At 39.5% G+C, this 13,647-nt stretch overlaps 1 protein-coding gene across 1 annotated transcript; it reads left to right on the top strand.

Moving 5' to 3' along the window:
• Positions 1-5,515: 5,515 nt before the first annotated feature.
• LOC147618231 (cocosin 1-like) lies at positions 5,516-7,203 on the top strand. The gene is made up of 4 exons (XM_086775209.1): positions 5,516-5,907; positions 5,981-6,174; positions 6,303-6,701; positions 6,811-7,203. Exons 1-4 carry the CDS (start codon positions 5,568-5,570, stop codon positions 7,201-7,203), a joined length of 1,326 nt encoding a protein of 441 aa, XP_086631335.1. The 5' UTR covers positions 5,516-5,567.
• The last annotated feature ends 6,444 nt before the right edge of the window (positions 7,204-13,647 follow it).

Below are 13,647 nucleotides of genomic sequence, written 5' to 3'. Positions count from 1 at the left end.
CTCATCCATATGTAAATCCACTAAAGCATGAACAACTCTCCCATAGATGAATCCCACCACCGGGTCAAATGGAAATGTATCCTTTTGAAATGTTGTGTCATCCTCAATATGTTCATTATTCCAACCACCGAGTTCAAATGAAAGTGCATCACCCTCTTTTATGAAAGAGTGATCCTCATGTGACTCTTCAACTTTTGTTCTTTCATGGCAGTCCTTAAACTCTTCAACTTCATTAGACTGCTTGGCATCGTCTCCTCCATCCATGAGAATCATGGTGGCTACAATCTTTTTAACTTTGCATATATGCCTAGGTGATCATGTCTCTTGGCAATTGAAGCATATATGCCTAGGTGATCATGTCTCTTGGCAATTGAAGCATAAGCCTTTGTTAACTCATCAATATTTGGGTCATCCGTCCTTTGAGTCTTGTTGAAGGTATGAGGAGATTTCCCTTTCCTTGCATCAAAACGAGCTTCACTCTTGGGGTGTCCACCCCCATAAATGGTAGGAGATCTAGGAATATAAGAGGGTGGTATAGGAAGAGATTTTGTACCTATTACATCACCACAGCCACCACCATAGCCAAAGATGGCAAGGAGCTCTAGTCACCACGAAACCATAAAGGAATATGTGGATAACACCACACTCACACGTACTTATAGGGACATGCCCGCCCCCATAAGCGTGCTCGGTCACCCAATTTGCTCCGACTTGGGGTGCCCTTACCCTAGACCCCGGATTCCACGATCGTACATGCTCTGACATACAGACTTCGTATCCGGCCACGCTCCCATGTGCTATTAGAAGCTATGAGACATTACCCCCTTCTAAAAGATCTTTCATCTGCAACAAAGACAAACTGGGGAAAGTTGTTGGTAGGCATATATAGTTGTTCACACTTGAGACCTTTTATGACTGGATAGTACATAGTACACCTCATGTTCCGATCTTTGAACCTAAGAATTCTCCTTGGTTCATGTGGAAGTGCGGTAACTCCAGCAACTTTAGGACAAACTACGTTATCTTGGTGAAACATTGTTTTCACATGCCACTGACATGAAAAACTAGATGTACTCAAGAGCTCTCTTGCTTGAGTTTACTTATGAATCACCATGTTTAGTCCTAAACTTGCCAAACATGTTAGAATACTCCGCTAAGCTCTCTAGCTTAGAATTCTTTCTAACAAACATAGTCATGGTTTATAAAACTATGTTGGATCTAATGACAATGAATAACCATGCTCGTCTAGAGTGAAGTACTTCTCACTTTAACCAGGTAGTAACCCGATCACATAGTAGTAATAATGATCCACTCATTATGCATGAGGCTATGCATAACGTTATGCATTCCTAGTGTGCATAAAGCTATGCATAAGCCTCATGCATAAACCTCATGTATGGAACTTATACATAAGCCTCATGTATGCAGCTTATGTATGAGACATGCATAAAACCTCATGTATAAAGCTTATCTACTCGGCTTATGCATTAGCCTCATGTATGGAGCTTTATACATGAGACATGCATTAAACCATATGTATAAAGCTTATCTACTCGGCTTTATACATAAGCCTCATGTATGGAGCTTATACATAAGCCTCATGTATGCAGCTTATGTATGAGACATGCATAAAACCTCATGTATAAAGCTTATGCATTAGCGATATGCATAAGCTTTATACATAAGGCTTATGCATATGGCTTTATAAATGATGCTTATGCATATGGCTAATGCATAAGCCTCATGTATAAAGCTTATCTACTCGGCTTATGCATTAGCCATATGCATAAGCTTTATACATAAGGCTTATGCATATGGCTTTATAAGTGATGCTTATGCATATGGCTAATGCATAAGCCTCATGTATAAGGCTATGCATAGAGGCTTATCGCTAATTTATAAGCTTTATACATGAGGCTTATGCTTGAGACTTTATGCACAAGTCTCATGCATAAACCTTATGTATAAGACTCATGCATGAGGCTTATGCATTTAGTAATGCATAAGTCTCATGCATGACGTTTATGCACTACCCTTATGTATGAGGCTTATGTATATGGCTAACGCATAAGATTTATGCACTAGCCTCAGACGAGGCTAACGCATATGGCCACCTCTTAAAGAAGAGCTATGCTATCCATAGAGGGGAGAAAAAATAACAAATCCTAAAACTTACAAACCCTATAACATGTAAAAGCATATGAGAGGAAACATAATTTAAGGGAGAGATCTCTTACCTTATGAGGCTTCTATGTGTGGATAACCTATAAAATAAAACCAAATAAAGAAAACAAAGTATTAGTAACCCTAATCTTAACCCTGATACAAAACCCTAATCTTTATAGAAATCTTAATGAAAGATTTTGCATAACATAGAAAACTTATTAAATCTTTCTTTTTCCCTTCTCATTGAAGCTTAACCCTAACCCTAGATTCTACATAGAAACCCAAATAGAGAGCTTTGATGGAGAGCTCTCCATTAAAGCTCTCTATTAGGGTTTTTATGTCGAAGCTAGGGTTAGGGTTGCACTTCAATAAGAAGGGAAAAAGAAGAAAATAAAAATTTTAAAAGAGAGGAAAGAGAAGGATAATACTCACAAGAAAGCTTTCATGGAAAGATTTTCTGCATTTCGAGATGAAGGAAAAGAGAAGACATACCTTGCTTGAGTTTGATGATGAGGATAAGGTAGGAGAGGTAGAAGAGATAGATTAGATATGAACCTGCAAAAAAACCCAAGGTATCAAGGTTAGGACATTCAAATGATAAAACTAGCAGGAAGACGGTAAAAGAAGAGCGATTTCTTTTTCCACGCCATGCTGCTAAGTAGCGTTGTACTTTTTTACAGTGTAGCAGCATTTTTTCGTTGCTAAAGCAACAAAAAAATATTGCTATAGCAGCATTAAAAACCCTTACATTTCCTCTTCCAAAACACTGCTAAAAAGCGTTGTTATTCCCCCGATGTGTTGTAGTGAAATGAAGATATCACCGTTCATGAGACAGACCCTTCCACCAATGGCGAGTCTCGAGAGATGTCTCAAGGAGACATGTCACTACTACAGGTGATGAAAGAAATCATTGGAAGAATTTTTCCATCGATAATGGTTATTTACTTTGCAAATGTAGAGTATGTATACCTTCGAACTCAGACATTAGGCATGGAATTTTATATGAATTTCAAGATAGTTCGAGTGCTGGTTATCCTAGAACACGGAAGACATATGCACTAGTTAAGAGATAATTTTATTGGTCTGGCTTAAGTAAGTACATCTAAGACTATGTCTTAAATTGCCAAAAGTGCCAAGTCAATAAAGCAGAATGCCTAAAAGTAGATGGTTTACTAAGTCCACTAGAGATCCCAAATGGCAAGTGGAAGAGTATCTCAATGGACTTTATAGTTGGATTCCCAAAAATGAACAGAGGCCACGATTCGATTTGGGTGGTCGTGGAGATAGGTTGACTAAAATGTATCGGTTTATTTTGACAAAAATGACATTGATTACGCTTGAGTTAGCAAGGCTATTCATTGAAAATATGTATCAACTATATGGCTTACCCAGCCGATATAGTTAGTGATAAAGATATAAAGTTTAACAGTCATTTTTTGCATGTTGTGTTCAAGAGATTGGACACCATGCTAAGTATGAGTACGACTGATTATCCTCAAAGTGATGGTCAAATCGAGAGAGTCAAACAAGTCTTGGAAGCCATGCTACGAGCATATGTAAGTAAAAATTAAATCAATTGGAAAGAATATTTACCCATTTTGGAATTTGCTTAAAATAGTGCCAAACATTCAGCCATTAGATTTAGTCCATTTATGTTGATGTATGGTTCTCAACAACGAGCTCCAGTGACCATTGGATTTGAGAAAGAAAAGATATAAAAGGTTAAAGATTTTCTTCAAGATCTCCAGGAGATGACAAAAATCGCAAAAGATAATGTTAAGAGAGCACAGGACTGTGCTAAACATTATGCCGACAAAGGTCATATGCAAATCATCTTTTGAGGAAGGTGATAAAGTGTTTTTAAAGGTTCCTGCATATTCCAAATCTTTGAAAACGGGCCCGAGCAGTCCAAAGCAATCTCCAAGGTATTGTAGTCCTGATACCACTATTGTGGTAGACAAACTTGATTCTTGTGGAACTCTTGTGGGGCAGAAAAGCTTGATTATTGTGGAACTATTGTGGTAGACAAGCTTGTGGAACCATTCAAGATATCTACAAGGTTGGGTTTAGAACCTTCAACTTGTTTATTTGTGATGTCCAATGGTTCAAGGTGGTATATGTAGAGGTGCTTAAGCAATTGTCAAGACTCATCCAAGTGGGTTTTGTTTTGCAATCGACGCCACAAAACTTTGGAATAATGAAGAGACACCTTTGTACTACCTGAACATTGTGAACATGTGAGATTTTAAATTAAATACATCCTCAACGAAATAATATAATGAAGGTTTGAATTTCAAGTACTTACTAGCTTATTTACTAGGCTATGTTTCATCATAATCCAAAGGGTTCAAAATGGTGGTATGTTATATAAGTTGCCCCTCGATCTTTCAAGATCAAGGTGTTGAGGAGACATTGGATGAGGTACAAGTGGATCATGATTGATCAAAATGTGCAAGATAACAAAGAAAAGAACTCGGAGCATGAGGAGACTTACACTAGTAATGTAGAGCATGAGGAGAATTTCATTCCGATGACTTGAAATGAGTGTTCATTAACTTGTGATGATGCTGATAGTAGTGATAGTGAAATACAGCTTTTCATTGCAATATCTACCGAATCTAGAAATGGACCGAGAAACCCGCATGGATTTGTTACAGCATGGGAGATTATAATTGTACCTCACCTTATAAGATGTTTTGATTCGAATAGAATGGATCGAGCACTTGTGTTTCTTTATATGTTTCAAGTCATTCTCTTTATGCTTCCTTAATTTTAAGAACATACCTAAAACCAGACAACCTAATGAGCTGGTCACTTTGCAAAATAATCTCTTAAATTTCTTGTGGAATACTCTTTGGAATTTTTGGAATTGTCCCCAGTTCACCTGCTAGTTGCATTGTTAATGTTGCTTCTAAACCACGATGTCGGTTTGGTGCCCCCCACGTGTTGTAGTGGTTCTTTCAAATGGCATTATGAATATGATTTTGTCTTTCTTACCACCCCTCTCTCTCTCTCTCTCTCTCACACACGCACACACACGCACACCCACCCACTTGTGCACTCATGACACAAACTTCTTTTTTCCAGATGACGTAACTTATTTTCAATAATTTTATACACAATGAAGTATTTAAGCTAGCGAAAAAAAAACAAAGGAAATAAGCTTGGATAAGTTGCTGCTTCGAGTAAGTCGCGTATTCCGTGCATGCCAAAAACGTGTAAGAAATTCATGTGATCCACACATAGAAACAGCCGTGAACTGGAGTTTGCATAGGCGCTTGCCAGTCACCACTGCTTACCGTCCATGTATATAAATTCCGGTGTGCACCCCTTCTGTGTCGTCGGGTTCATCACATCAATATACTCTAGAGCATTATTATTAATATATTGCTGAGAATAATATGAGGTGCTCAAGTACTGTGCTGTGTGCTTTGCTTGTGTTGTTTGTAGCGTCTCCTGGTACCAGGGCGCGCAAGCATGAGCAGAAATTTGACGATCCCAGTAAGATTAGAAGAGATGACGGGCAAAGATATCGTGAGCAACCGTATAGGAAGTTTGATTTCGCGCTTGGGAGGGCTCGGGAGGTTTTGAGGTCGGAAGGTGGGGTGCTGAGGGCGTGGTGCGAGGACATCGAAGCGTTTCGGAACAAGCGAGTGGGCGTCGCCGAGATAGAGTTGGAAGAGGACGGCCTGCTGGTGCCTCAATACAGTGATGCGGACAAGATCGCATACGTGCTGAAAGGTATATAAGATAAATTATCAGCTTTAACCTTCCTTACATAGCTTAAATCGTGTTAACGACGTGATCTATGCAGGCTGTGGACGAATGGGCGCCGTGATCCCTGTGCAAGGCGAGTCCCGGCGGGCGTTTGTGAGGCGGGTGAAGAAGGGTGACGTGATTGCCATTCCAAGGGGCACTGTGTACTGGTGGTATAACGACGGAAACGAGAGGCACAACGTGCTGTACGCCGGCGACAGCTCCTTCGGTGCAAATCCCGGCCGCGTCCATGTATGTACTTTGTTCGTATTGATGTGCCCATTTGTGTTTTGTGTGTGTACTACTTAAGTTCCTTGTAAACAGCTGACGAGTGCGTGCGTGTGTGTGGTGTGTGTGGGTGTGTGTGAGATTGGTCACAGCCATTTGGCCTCGCCGGAGGCAAACAACGGGAAGGACGATTCGGTTCCTTGCTGCACGGTTTTAGCCGCGATGCCTTGGCCGACGCATGGAATGTGGATGAGAGGACCGTGGACAAGCTGCTGGAGGGCCAGAGAGAAGCTGGAATTGTGAAAGCTCGGCACCAGATCAGTTTTCCCGAGGATGAATATGAGGAAGAGGAGCGGTACAACGTCCACCGTTTCTATCATGACGCCGCTGAGCCCAGCTTCTACTTTGAGGAGCTCAAGTACAGCTTGGGCGAGCAGCACCACCCCGACTTCTTCGTGAAGAACGGGGGCTGGCTTAAGCTCGCCGGCAGTCATAAGCTGCCCGCTCTCCAGCACGTGGGGTTCAGCGCCATGAAAGTGTCCTTGGAAGATGTACGTATTTTGATCGCCTTACGATTTGTTTTGCGCTATTAATTTATCATTGGCTTTACGATTTGTTTGGCGCTATTAATTCGTCATTGGCTTTACTGCCGCCATGCAGAACGCCATCTACGCCCCATCGTTCGCACGCAACGCCCACCAGATCGTGTATATTACCAGGGGCAGTGGAAGGATCGAGGTGGCAAGCGGGGACGGGCAAGAGGTGTTTGAAGGGGAGGTGCGAGAGGGCGACGTGCTGGTCATCCCGCAATTCTTTCCGTCCATCAAGACCGCTGGCAACGACGGCCTCGAGTTTATCACTCTTCTCACCAGCGACAGGCCCTCCTTGTCCTTCCTAGCGGGCGCTAACTCGGCGTATGCGGGCATCCCCAAGGAGGTGCTGGCCACCGCTTTCCACGTGGACGTGGACACCATCATCGAGGTGACACGCAGCCGCGGCAACGAGGAGGTCATCTTCCCTCCCTCCAGAGAATTTCGCCCGGCAATCATGTAGACGAAGAGTCTGTTTATAATTCTAAATAAATAATAATTGCACTAAGCTGCTACATAGTTACAAGTGTTACCTAGTCTAGGTCCTCTCCACTTAAAACCCACATACTCTAGGTCGTCTCCACTTAAAGTGACCCACTCTACTTAAAAAGTGTCGGGATGAAGAGTTCTAGGTCCTCCACTTAAAAACTTGACCCACTCTAGGTCCTCTCCAAGAGTGGGATGAAGAGTTTCCCATGGGAAAGTCCATAAACCTAAGCTATATGACCATAAAAACCTAAGATAACTATTAAAGTTCTACTCCATTACAAACCATTCTCCAAAGATTTTGTCCTCAAAATCTAATGTGTACAATTGCCATATCTTCCATATACATCAACGACAAGAGAAGGTTCCAGTACAAGACAATGGTAGGGTTTCCAAAAGTAGATGTGTAGGTTCCTTGAATCCATATTAGTATGAAAGAGCTCATTGAGATCACCAAAAGACCCTCTGCCAGAATGCACATCTTCCATTGTAGGGATCATAAAACTCCATATAATTCATGCCAAATAGTCAAACCACATCCTCCCATAATAGAACGTGCTCTTGCGTATAGGAAAGTGGTTTCCACATGTAGCCTCATCCATATGTAAATCCACTAAAGCGTGAACAACTCTCCCATAGATGAATCCCACCACTGGGTCAAATGGAAATGTATCCTTTTCCTCCCATAATAGAACTTGCTCTTGCGTATAAGAAAGTGGTTTCCACATGTAGCCTCATCCATATGTAAATCCACTAAAGCGTGAACAACTCTCCCATAGATGAATCCCACCACTCGGTCAAATGGAAATGTATCCTTTTGAAATGTTGTGTCATCTTCAATATGTTCATTATTCCAACCACCGGGTTCAAATGGAAATGCATCACCCTCGTTTATGAAAAGAGTGATCCTCAACTTTTGTTCTTTCATGGCAGTCCTTAAACTCTTCAACTTAAGGACTCTTCAACTTCATTAGACTGCTCGGCATCCTCTCCTCCATCCATGAGAATCATGGTGGCTACAATCTTCTTAACTTCATGTCTCTTGGCAATTGAAGCATAAGCCTTTGCTTCTTAACTCATCAATATTTGGGTCATCCATCCTTTGAGTCTTGTTGAAGGTATGAGGAGATTTCTTGGTGGAATTATTCCCTTTCCTTGCATCAAAACGAGCTTCACTCTTCCCATAAATGGTAGGAAATCTAGGAATATAAGAGGGTGGTATAGGAAGAGATTTTGTTCCTATTACATCATTATAGCCACCACCATAGCCAGAGCTTTAGTCACCACACGAAACCATAAAGGAATATGTGGATAACACCACTCACGCGTACTTATAGGGGCCTGCTTGCCCATAAGCCTGCTCGGTCACCCAATTTGCTCCGACTTGGGGTACCCTCACCCTAGACCCCGGCTGCCACCACCGTACATGCTCTGACATACAGACTTCGTATCCGGTCACGCTCCCACATGCTATTAGAAGCTATGTGACATTACCCCCCTTTCTAAAGAGCTTTCATCCGCAAAAACATAGTGGGGAAAGTTGTCGGTAGGCATATATAGTTGTTCACACTTGAGACCTTTTATGACTTATCCTTCCACTTAACAATTTCTCATCAGCACATAGTACATCTCGTGTTCCGATCTTTGAACCTAAGAATTCTCCTTGGTTCATGTGGAAGTGCAGTAACTCCAAGGACTCAACTGCAACTTTAAGACAAACTACGTTATCTTGGTCATACATTATTTTCACATGGCACTGACATGAAAAACTAGGTGTACTCGAGAGCTCTCTTGCAAGTCAAGTTTGTAGACTACGCTACCAACCATTTGTAAACTCTGCTACTAAATAATTCATAGACTACGCTACTATGCTATGCTATGCTACCAACTTGTTGACTCTTCTCTTGCATAGCTCTACGGCCATAGGAGATCTAGACAAAAGTCCATAAAACAACGTAAATGGAGAAAATCTAGTCATGAACAATTAAAAAAATAGATTCCAAGGTGAGAGATACTCATCTCCAGTAGATTATTAATCTATGCATAAGCATATGCTCTAGAACCTTGTTGGGTTTTCAGTTTGACCACCATCAATCACTCTTACTTACAGTGATATTTAACCTTTGACGACTATCAAACTTTCTATATCTGTATGCAGGCTATATAGTTTGTAGAGATGTGTGATAAAGAGTCTTTCAAACTTAGATGTTAGTTGATCTTTTTACTTTTTCCTTCAAGAAAAGTTTTCATCTGCGAAAAATGTTCAGAAACTTGTAAACAAGTGTCTTAGTGGTCATCTACGTCTATAACTTTCCTAAGTACTATGACAAGGAAAGAAGGACACACATCACATATTTTCCTTAAGTACTATGACCAAGGAATTATGCAACACTCATGTTTCAGCTAGAATACTAAACCATAGTTGCCACTTGCAACTATGAAAGATGTTAATAAAACACAAATTTCTAATAAGGCAACCAGAAGTTCTCAAATCTTGAAGAACTTTGTAAAAAATGTGCTCCAACATTCGAGGAATTCCTTTGCGTGTTGTCCTAGGACATCAAAGATGTTTTTCTCTTGTGGTTAGAGACCACATGGACTTTAATTCGAGAAATTATGCAACTTACAAGTCTTTAGCAAATTCATCTGTAATGTGGTAAAGTTCAATTAACCACACAGTTTAAGGAAAGCTACCTTTTCCTTTTCCCAAAAGTTCTTGCATTGTTGCGAAACCGTTTACACATCTTGTAACAAAGATGATTTCCACATAGACAACATCTATGAGATGTATAGTGTCTACGTGATCTAGTGTGGTTTGTCTCTAATCTCTGTAGATTAGCTTCAAACCTTGAGTTTACTTATGAATCACCGTGTTCAGTCCTAAACTTGCCAGACATGTTAGAATACTCTGCTAAGCTCTCTAGCTTAGAATTCTTTCTAACAAACACAGTCATGGTTTATAAAACTATGTTGGATCCAATGATAATGAATAACCATGCTCATCTAGAGTGAAGTACTTCTCACTTTAACCAGGTAGTAACCCGATCACATACTAGTAATGATCCACTCATTTCCTAGTTCCTTGCAAACTTGTAGGTTCTATTAGGACGTGCACTTTGCAACACTAAATAGCCCAAGAAAATTATGAATTTAATTTTTTAAATTTATGAAAGTCATTCCATACTTCCATGACTTGTACGGTAGTAGCCAAACATGTGCTAAAAAATAAACACCAATGTTGGATATAGGTGAGATTACACTCCCTGAATGTTGTAGGGCGTCCCCCACATGATATCACAATCATCCAACTAAACTAGTCTTCCTGCTCACCAATGTTTATATAGCATTCTCAAACTAGAAACCACTTTGTCAGAACTAGTATTTGATCATGGAGGGTACCCTTCGCATTGGTGTAGAGGCTAGGGGGAGCATCACTACAAGAGCACAGCAGCATTTTTGCAGCATTTGTAGAAGGAAAATATCGAGGGTTTTAACGTTGCTGAGCAACATTTTCACGTTGCTCAATAATTCTTTTTGTAGCAAAAAATCGCTGCTCAGCACCGTTCTTAGCAGCGAAGAAACACTGCTACACTGTAATAATATACTGCCATGTAGATTTTATCTTTTGAATGCAATAAACTTGGTACTCTGAGTTTTTTTGCAGGTTTATGTCTATTCTATCACTTCTACCTTTCCTACCCTATCCTCCTCAAGCTCAATCAAGGTATGTCTACTCTTTTCCTTTATCTCCTATGTAAACAAGCTTTCCATGAAAGATATCTTGTGAGTATTTTCCTTTTCTTTTCTCTCTTTTAAGTTTTTCTCTTGTTCTTTTTTCTTTCCAATTGAAGCTTAACCATTAGGAGTATTTTTCCTTCTTCTTCTTCTCTAATTAAGAGCTCCCCATTAAAGCCTCCTATGGTAAGAGATCTTGATTTTTTAAATAACTTTTTTTCTTAACTTAGTTTGATTTTTTAGCTTTTCAACACATACAAACCTCACAAGTGATCTATTTCTTGTATGTTTCTTCTTTCATGCTTTTATATGTTTATAGGGTTTGTAAGTTTTAAGGCTTTTAATATTAGGGTTTGTAAGTAATACTTTTTTTTCTTAATTTAGTTTGATTTTGTAGGTTTTCAACACATAAAATCCTCACAAGGTAAGAGATATCTTTCTTGTATATTTCTTCTCTTATGCTTTTACATGTTATAGGGTTTGTAAGTTTTATGGCTTTTAAGATTAGGCTTTGTTATTTTTCCATGCTCTATGGATAGCCTTTTGAGAGCTTTGCTTCTCTCAAGTGATGGCCATATTCCTTAGCCTCATGCATGAGACTTATGCATTAGCCATATGCATAAGATTTATGCATGAGGCTTAAAAATAAGCCACATGCATTAAAGACTTGTGATGAATAAGCATGCCAATAGCTTCAATGTATTCTTGAGGCTTATGCATTAGCCTCATGCATGTTGATGAAGAAAATGCCTCTTCTTTGTGTAGATTTGTGAAGCCTAATCTCTAGTTTAGTCCACTTCAAGAAAGCTCCAAAAACCCCAAAATCACCAAGAAATGCACCAAGAACACTTGCTTTGACCTTTAACCACCATTGCTAAGCTTGAGAATGTGTGACTACATGCATTAGTACATGTTGAAAATGAATTCCTCTATAGGCAAAAATCGTCGCTAGCGTTCATGGTGTTTTGGAGAGATTTCACAAGCCTAAAACACTCCCAAGAGTTCCCTAATATTGGTAGAGGCTAGAGAGATTCCATTGCTAGATTTTAAGCAAGTTCTTGGTGATTACAAAACCTTATGCAGTCTGAAATCGCTGCCAGTGTTAGTGGTTCTTTGGAGGAGTTGTGCAAACATATAAAGTCCTAAAGTATGCTCCAGGACTTTTGGATGATGTCCAACGTTGGCTATGGAAGCTCGGTATTGAAATTTCTAGGGTTTTTTTCAGTATTTGGGAAGATGGAGAAAAATCAAAAAATTACTATCCCAAAGATAGCTCAAAATGGTACTCTATGTGTTGCCAAAAGTGTGCCTGACCAAATCCCGAAGGTTGTGTGTGGAAATGGCCACTGTATGACAAACCCTAGCCATGTAAAGCTTGAGGAAAAGTAGATGAGAAGGTAAAAATATAATTATCACAAAATTAACACTAATCACTTCTAATTAGTTTAAATTTGGTCCACAACCCTAAAAGATTTGGTCTTGTGCTTAGATTTGGTGTAAAAATCATAGTCTTAACCAAAAATCGACAAAAGTCAATGGAACCATGGATCAAAACACATGAGCTCTAATACCAATTGAAATGGAGTAACTATAAGCTAAAATTTAGGACAAATCATCATGTGGATTAGCATGCAGTTAGCAAGAATCAGACATAATGCCTAAGTGATTTAGCCTTTCACCGAAGGATGGAAATAGCCTTCCATAAGCCAAGTTTGGTAGCTCACGGCTCCAATGTATGTTCAAAAGGCATATAATCAAAAGATACAAATGAAGGTCCATGAGCCTCTTCTATACTTGAGCCCTATGACCATAAACCTAAGCTAACTATTAAATTTGCTACTCCATTACATTTCTTCATATTTGCATTTTTTTTCCCTTCTCACCAAGAGAGGCTAACAAACCTTGTGGTTTTCTCTTTAAAGAAACTCCTCGTTCACGTGTATACTTACACGTGATTGTTGAGATAAGATATAGTATGATGTAATATACTTACAAAGACTGTTGAGATATCTAACATTGCATTGCATATGCTCTATACATAGGCTTAATGCATAGAGCTTATGCATAGGCTTTATTTATTAAGCTCATGCATAAGCTCTATGGATTCATCTTATACATAGGCTTTATTTATTAAGCTCATGCATAAGCTCTATGGATTCAGCTTATACATAGGCGGAATGCAAAAGCTCTATGGAAGAGATCATGCATAAGCTCAAAGATCCTGCATAAGCTCTACGCATAAAGCTTATGCATAGAGATCATGCATAGGCTTACACATTAATCTCATGCATAAGCTCTATGTATTAAGCTTATGCATAGGCTAAATGCACAAGCTCTATGCATAAGCTTTATTCATACATTAATACACAGACCTTATTATGCATAGGCTTACACATTAGCATAATGCCCAAGCTCTATGTATAAGCTTTATGCATACATGCACAAGCTTTATGCATACATGCATACTTGTATGCATAAAGCTTATGCATAGGCTGGCTTGTGCATTATGCTTATGCATAGGCCAGCTTATGCATTACGCTTATGCATAAGATCTATGTATAAGATCTATGCATACATGTATACAGGTATGCATAAAGCTTATACATAGGCCAGATTGTGCATTAAGCTTATGCATAAGCTTTATTCATAGGAAAAAGAAAACACACAAGTAAAAAATAAATCTCGA

This window comes from Cibotium barometz, chromosome 35 (assembly GCF_041138505.1).
Source record: "Cibotium barometz isolate CiBa-2024 chromosome 35, ASM4113850v1, whole genome shotgun sequence".
NCBI classification, from domain to species: Eukaryota; Viridiplantae; Streptophyta; class Polypodiopsida; order Cyatheales; family Cibotiaceae; genus Cibotium; species Cibotium barometz.
This window is presented reverse-complemented; position numbering and strand designations above follow the sequence as displayed.